This window comes from Rattus norvegicus, chromosome 7 (assembly GCF_021556685.1).
Source record: "Rattus norvegicus strain SHRSP/BbbUtx chromosome 7, alternate assembly SHRSP_T2T, whole genome shotgun sequence".
Taxonomy (NCBI): domain Eukaryota; kingdom Metazoa; phylum Chordata; class Mammalia; order Rodentia; family Muridae; genus Rattus; species Rattus norvegicus.
In genome coordinates, this window is record NC_141540.1 from 8,436,461 (window position 1) to 8,444,740 (window position 8,280).

Sequence of the window (8,280 nt, forward strand, 5' to 3'; positions counted from 1 at the left end):
TTCCAGATGGCGTTTGGTGTTTTCCTCTGGAATCAGTAATTTGTGCAGAGTGCAGTCTCTTCTGGTTTCCCAGGCGTGTCTGCCTCTCTGAAGGTTTAGCTCTCCCTCCCACGGGATTTGGGTGCAGAGAACTGTTTATAGGGTCTGTCCCTTCAGGTTCCTGTGGTGTCTCAGATGCAGCGGACCTGCTGCTCCTGGGCTCTCCTCTACGGGAACCCAGAGGCCGTATACAGTTTCCTCTTGGGCCAGGGATGTGGGCAGGGGTGGGCAGTTTTTGTGTTCTCTTCTGCTCTGCAGTCTCAGGAGTGCCCACCTGACCAGGTGGTGAGGGCTCTCTCCCAAATATAGGCTTTTATGGTAATATTTTTTAATTTTTCTCAGATTCTGTTGTTATATATCTCTATTCATTTCTGATTATGTTAATTTTGACACACTCTCTGTGCCCTCTACTTAGTCTTACTAAGAGTTTATCTATCTTGATAATTTTCTCAAAGAACCAGCTCCTGGTTTGTTGATTTTTTTGTATAGTCCTTTTTTTTTATACTTGGTTGATTTTAGCACTGAGTTTGATTATTTCCTGCCTTGTACTCCTCTTGCCTGTATTTGTTTCTTTTTCTTCTAGAGCTTTTAGGTGTCAAGCTGCTGATATATGCCCTCTCCTGTGTTTTTTTGGAGGCACTCAGAGCTATGAGTTTTCCTCTTAGCAGTGCTTTCACGGTGTCCGGTAAGTTTGAGTATGTTCTATCTTCATTTTTATTTCTTCCTTGACCAACTTGTCATTGAGTAGAGCATTGTTCAACTTCCATGTATATGTAGGCTTTCTTTGCTGTTATTGAAGACTAGCCTTAATCCTTGCTGATATGATAAAATGCATGGGATTATGTCTATCTTCCTGAATCTATTGAGGCCTGTTGTGTGATCAGTTTTACAGTCAGTATTGGAGAAGGTACCATGAGGTGCTGAGAAGAAGGTGTATTGTTTTGATTTTGAATGGAATGTTCTATAAGTATGTTAAATCCGTTTTGTTCATAACTTCTGTTAGTTTCTCTATGTCTCTGTTTAATTTCTGTTTCCATGATCTATCAATTGATGAGACTGGGGTGTTTAAATCTCCTACTATCATTGTGTGTGGTGCAATATGTGATTTGGGTTTAGTAAGGTTTCTTTTACGAATGTAGGTGTCCTTGTATTTGGAGCATAGATGTTTAGGATGTTCATCTTGGTGGATTTTTCCTTTAATGAATATAAAGTGTCCTTCCTTTTCCTTGTGGATTACTTTGGTGGAAAGTTTATTTTATTCAATATTAGAATGGCTAATCCAGCTTTTTTCTTCAGACCATTTGCTTGGAAATTTGTTTTCCAACCTTTTACTCTGAGGTAGTGCCTGTCTTTGTATCTGAAGTGTGTTTTCTGTATGCAGCAAAATCCTGGGTTCTCTTTATATATCCAGTCTGTTAGTCTATGTCTTTCTATTTGGGAATCAAGTCCATTGATGTTGAGAGCTATTAAGGAATTGGTGCTTCCTGTTATTTTCATATTTAGAGGTGGAATTATGTTTGTGTATTTCTCTTCCTTTGGTTTTGTTGCAGGGAGATTATTTTCTTGCTTTTCTACTAGGTAGTTTCCCTCTTTGTATTGGAGTTTTCCATTTATTATCCTTTGTACAACTGGATTTGTAAAAGATATTGTGTTAATTTGGTTTTGTCATGGAATATCTTGATTTCCCCATCTATATTAATTGAGAGTTTTCCTGACTATTGTAACCTGGGCTGGCATTTGTGTTCTCTTAGGGTCTATATTAGATCTGCTATGGACCTTCTGGCTTTTACAGATTCTGTTGAGAAATCTGGTGTAATTCTTATAGGCCTGCCTTTATATGTCACTTAACCTTTTCCTCTTACTGCTTTTAATATTCTTTGTTTTGTGCATTTGGTGTTTTGACTATTATGTGACAGAAGGAATTTCTTTTCTGGTCCAATCAATTTGGAGTTCTGTAAGCTTCTTGTATGTTTATGGGCTTCTCTTTCTTTAGGTTAGGGAAGTTTTCTTTTATAATTTTATTGAAAATATTTATTAGCCCTTTAAGTTGGGAGTCTTCACTTTCTTCTTTACCTATTATCCTTATGTTTGATCTAGGAATTGTGTCCTGGATTTTTCTGGATGCTTTGGGCAAGGAGCTTTTGCTTTTTATATTATCTTTGATGATTGCGTTGATGTTTTCTATGGCATCTTCTGCCCCTGAGATTTTCTGTTCTATCTCTTGTATACTGTTGGTGATGCTTGCATCTACGACACCTGATCTTCCGTAGGTTTTCTATCCCCATGATTATTTCCCTTTTTGCTTTCTGTATTGTTTCTCTTTCCAGTTTTAAATCCTGGATGGTTTTGTTCCATTTCCTCACCTCTTTGGCTGTGTTTTCCTGTAATTCTTTAAGGGATTTTTGTGTTTCTTCTTTAAGGGCTTCTCCTTGTTTACTTGTGTTATCTTCTATTTCGTTAAGGGAGTTATTTATGTCCTTCTTAAAGTCTTCCATCATCATCATAAAGGTTTTAAATCTAAATCTTGGTTTTCTGTCACGTTTGGATATCCAGCATTTGCTTTGGTGGGATAACTGGACTGTGATGATCCCATGTAGTCTTGGTTTCTGTATTTAGGTTTCTGCTCTTGCCTCTCCCTCTTAGGTTGTCTCTAGTGTTAGCTTGTCTTGTTTTTCTGACAGTGGCATGCCACTCCTGTAGGCCACTATGTCAGGACTGCTGTAAACATGTTTTCCTGTTTTCTTTCAGACATTTCATGGAACATAGTGCTCTGCTCTTCTGTTTGTAGTGCTCCTGGTAAATGTCTTTCAGATCTCAGAATAGGCAGGAAGTGGAAGGATCCTTCCCTTGATTTCTTCTAGGTCCCTGTGCCCAGGGAGCACAGATGGCACTAAGGGATTCCCTCTTAGGTTAAGAATGTGGGCAGAGCATAGTCTCTTCTGATTTCTCTGGAGTAGCTGCACTTCGGAGGACCCAGATCTTTTCCCTATGGGATTTGGGTGCAGGGAGCTGTGGGATGGGATCGGTTTCTTCATTCCATTTTCAATTGATCTTAGTGTATTTTGCTTCATTTCTGTTTATTTTCAATGTTTATTTAGAAACACTGTGTCTGTGTGTGTGTGTGTGTGTGTGTGTGTGTGTGTGTGTGTGTGTGTGTGGTTTGGTGGGAATGGTTTCTCCTTTGATGCTGTACCTGTCCTGGAGCTCACTTTGTGTACTAGGTTGGCTTTAAACTCACAGAGATTAACCTACCTCTGCCTCCCACTTTCTGGAATTAAAGGTGTCGGCCACGACTGTCCAAATCCAATTTATTTAATATATTACATTATATAATATTTCAAAAGCAGAATAGGATACCTGAAATTAAGATAATAAAAATAGCAAAGACACTGTACAAGTATAGATTACTAAATTACACCCTTTGGTAAAGGAAGTTGCTAGACAGGATTAGTCCACAGACTCAGATATTTTTTATCATTTAGGAAAATATTTAATAAAAATATACTATTGCCTATTTATTTGTGCAATGAGTGTAATAATTATAATTGGAAAACTTTTGACAATTATGCAATAATTCTCATTCCAATATATTTAAATCAAATCATAATCACCACCTTCACTTCATTTTCTTCCTGTAAACATTACAATTAATAAATTATTCTTAATTCGCTACTTCATTGTTTTGTTGTTTAAGCTACTATAAATAATAATTAAAATCAGAGTCAATATAAAAGTATTATAAAAACAATAACTTGCAAAACAGAAAATTAATGTGTAATCATCACCATAGGTTGGATTCAATTTGGAACTTTAAACAGCCTGTAGGAGGTTTTAAATCGTTTCTGTTCAGTTCAAAAATTAGCATCTCTTTTTCCATTTAACATCGTATTTTATTTTGTTTTCCATTTTTTCTCCTTTGAAAACTTCACATTTTTAATATTCTTTGTATTTGTAATTCCCAAATCATATTTCTGTATTGGCACAGCCATGTCCTTTAGAAACACCAAGAGTCATGAAGCCAGCACAGCTGCTTCACACAGTTCTAGCAAAATAGAGCAGATTGCTACAATTGTCGTCCTTCCTTCTCTAACTTTTGGGTTTTGCTCTGCATGTTGCATTTTGGGGGATTTTCTTCACTATTATTCATTTTATGGCTTTTCTTCAGAAAAATTATATGTGAGTCTTTTAGTAAAATCCTAAAATTAACTTTATATGGACACTATTTGGAAAGCTTCCTTATGCCCTGGGATCATTACACACAGAGAAGTACATAGCTAGATGAGATTCTAGGAACTTACTTAGGGTATCTGTGCTTGAGCAAACTCAAACTGTATAATTGGTGAACAGTAAACAGATACAAATGACATATCTTCCAGGCCAGGAGAATAGTTTAAAGATTTGAGGTCTATATTTATTATAGGCTTAGGGCTGTCTCAAAATGTAGTTTAAAGATAGAGGGTCAATAGCATGTCCCTGGAAGGAGGATGTCCCTGGAAGACAAAAACTCAGTAAATAACATAATGACTAAAACAAAACTTTTCTTACTTTATAGAGTAGATGATGAAACTTACACTAAAAGAAGTTATATATTAGTATTAGCTACTTATAAAAAGACTGATTCAGATATTTTCTGTTTGATGTGCTTTAAAACTACAAACATTGCAAGTCTAAAAGCAGGCTGTCATATAATAAATGTGTTGGTTTGGAGGAGAATTTTTTTATGTTCTATGAATGGGAGTTTTATGTCTAAAAATAAGAATAATATCTGTTCTGTGTTTACCTATAGTAAATGGACTTGTAATATACATGTGGTTCATAAGGATCCTCAATGTCTTAATCTTTCCAAAAATATGCATGATGCCATTGACATATGTATTACTTGAGATATGTGAGCTATAATTCAAAATTATTTCATCTCTAACTTTATAATATAGTTTATTGGTAAAATCACCCCATAATAATCATTATCAGAAATTCATAGCATAAATTAAAGTGAATTACAACATGCGTACCTTAACTCCATTAAGAGTAACATACACTTTTATTTCTGAGATGAACTAAAACAAGGATATGTTCATTGGTTTTACAGTTGAACATTTGATTTGTTAGCTATATCAGATCAGCACTTTTGAGGCAAGCTTCATTCTCATGAGATCACTAAATGCTTGTTTTACCTGTTGGTTTCTTAAAGTGTAGATAAAAGGATTGAGCATGGGGGCAACAGAGGTATTGAGCATAGCCACCCCCTTTGTCAAAGCAACTCCAGCCTTTGCAGATGTTTTCACATACATGAAGATGCAGATTCCATAAGATATGGACGCAACAATCATGTGTGAGGAGCAGGTTGAGAAGGCCTTTTCCCTTTGTTTGGCTGAGGGAAATTTCAGAATAGTTCTGAGAATACAGGTGAAAGAGAGAATTATCAGCATCAGTGTGTTCATAAGTGTGACCAAAGCTAATATAAAGCTCATAAGCTCCAAAGTGCTTGTGTCTGTGCAGGATATTTGCAGCAAAGGGGCAGAGTCACATGTGAAGTGGTCAATAATGTTGGAGTCACAGAAATCTAACTCTAAGCCCATGGCCAGTGGAGGAAACATTACCAAGAAACCAGCTCGCCAAGAGCTGATGATGAGCTGGTGGCAGATCTTGTTACTGATGATGGTTGTGTAGTGCATGGGCTTGCATATTGCCACATAGCGATCATAGGACATGGATGCCAGAAGGAAAAACTCTGTTGAGCCAAGGAAGATAAAGAAAAATAGTTGGGCAGCACAAGCATTATAGGAGATGTACTTGTCCTTAGTTAGGATGCTGACCAAAAACCTAGGGTTACAGACAGAAGTAAATGAAATTTCTAAGAAGGAGAAATTCCTGAGGAAGAAATACATGGGAGTCTTCATGTGGGAATCCAGCAGAGTGAGTGTAATGATGGTTAAATTTCCAGTAATGCTTAGCACATATGCGAGAAACAGAAAAAAGAAAATAACAACCTGAAGCTCAGGATCGTCTGTCAGACCCAGAAGGATGAAGTATGTCACTGAAGTTCTGTTCCTCATCTCTGATCGTTTGGCTACAACAAATCTAATTGATAAAATCAACATAGAAAATATGGATACAGGAATATGAGCTACAAGACAAGCGTTGATGTGCCTGTCTGTCTTTCTCTGTATCTGTATCTGAGTTTCTGTTTGTGTGTGTGTGCCCTTGTGTTGGTGTCAGTCTGTCTCTGTCTCTTTCTGTATTTTAAGTTGTGTACATTTTGATCATTTTGCTAAAGATTCATTTTCTATGCTTGAATCCACATTTTTTGTTTTCATTCTGCAACCATCTATTACATTTACTGATGTATAAAATATAGTTTTCAAAATATAGTGTTCAGTATAAATTCATCTACTTCTTTAATATTATTTTTCTTTTCCTATGTCACATTTTCTAGAAACCAAAGTTCTTGATCATTGCAGAAATTTGTTGTCAGTTTACATATATACAGATATAGACTAAATATCGAATCAGAAAAGTAAACAATGTAGCTTCTATAAATATTTTCTTAATAAAATGATGTAAGTATTCTTGTATTTTAAACAATTAAATCATATCCACATTTCTTTAAAAATTCCATTATAAATTTTGTGTTCTTGTATTATTGTACATTTTCAAATTTTTATCTTCATTCCTGATCTCTGAAATACAAAGACTCTTCTCATTAAATTCAGCTAATATAGTAGTTTTGGTTGAGGACATATATGTATGTGTGTATGAAAATGAGCTATAAATAAACTCATGAAAGGACAGTAAATAAACCTGAAACATTGAATATAAACAACGTGAAAATACCAATTTAAAGTATCTGGCAAAAAATAATATGCTTAGTTCTCTTGAAACAAATACATGTTATGGTTTTGTAGCACAAAGAGAAATCAGTGTTTACATCTCTCCTCTCTCAAAGCTATATGTGTCCTCACATTATCCATAATGTTTAATCTCAAATATGCTGTTAAGCATCTTTATGTGTTTCACAAAATTATCCATTATCCAGGAATCTGACCTAGTCCTTAAAATATCTTAAAAAGGCATCTCTATATGAGAATTGTATTGTTATAGAACTATTCAGATTGTTCTCATATTTCCCAAAGGGATATTGGATTTAATTCCCCCTCCCCCGAGAAAACAGAGAACTTATAATATGTTTACAATATATAACTTCAATTCTACAGATCATGGAAATGCATGACTTCTGAGATAAATAATAATTGGCCACTAGTGAATACAAGTGTAATATTAATTCCAGCAACCAAATTTAATTGGTTGATTATGTGACCTTCATCCCAGTAGACTGCAGAACTTATCTGTAAGGAATCAAGGAAATAGGCATTTTCAAAGGGATGAGATCTAACAACAAAATACAGTTATCTTCTCATATTGATTTTCATAGGGTATTGTTGAGATGAATTACGCAGCACTCTGAGTTACTCCACAGTCTCTAAAAGAGTAGTGGGTTTTTAGGTTATGCCTTTCCTGATTGACTCCTTTTCACAAGCAGCCTGCTACACCATTTCGAGGATGGAGGAAAATTGTGGCATAGTGACACAGAATATGTGTTATCCTTAACACAGGGAAAATCTGTTTAAAACATAGAGGTAAAGGTACAGTAGAGGTCAAACAAGAAAATGCAGCTGGCCTTGAATTTTACATGTAGCCAAGGATTGGCTTGAAGTTCTTGTCCCCCTACTCCAACCAAAAACAAATCATAGGCAACACTATTGTGTTTTGTTCAATATATTTCCCCACAATTTTGACATGATGACTTACATATGTATTATTTGAAGGTAGTTATGTTCTATTTTTGTTTCATAATTTGTGGTAAATGATATACTTTGAGATCCTTTAAGTATTTTTCCAATCTAATATCTTTAAAGGCAAGCATGATATGTCATATCACCAAGCTTCCTCAAAATCATATATCCTTATTTTTCTATTCTTGATATAATATACTGTTTTTATTCCATTAAGACATGTCATGGGTTTTTTTAAAAAAATAGGGACCCTGTGTATATCATATGGACCCCTGTAGAATATTGTTAAGCTAATCATTTCTGCAATCATTTACTCTATATCTGAATGGATATGTATCTAAGTTTGAAAATCAGACAATAAAACCCTATGAATAATCGACTTGCACAGCACTGAGAAGCATTAAGAAAACTTTTATCACTTTATTTCATAGTTATAATGCCAATTGAA

At 35.2% G+C, this 8,280-nt stretch overlaps 1 protein-coding gene across 1 annotated transcript; it reads right to left on the bottom strand.

Moving 5' to 3' along the window:
* Positions 1-5,153: 5,153 nt before the first annotated feature.
* Positions 5,154-6,095, bottom strand: Olr936 (olfactory receptor 936). The gene has a single exon (NM_001001367.1). The coding sequence runs from the start codon at positions 6,093-6,095 to the stop codon at positions 5,154-5,156; it is 942 nt and encodes a 313-aa protein (NP_001001367.1).
* Positions 6,096-8,280: the final 2,185 nt, after the last annotated feature.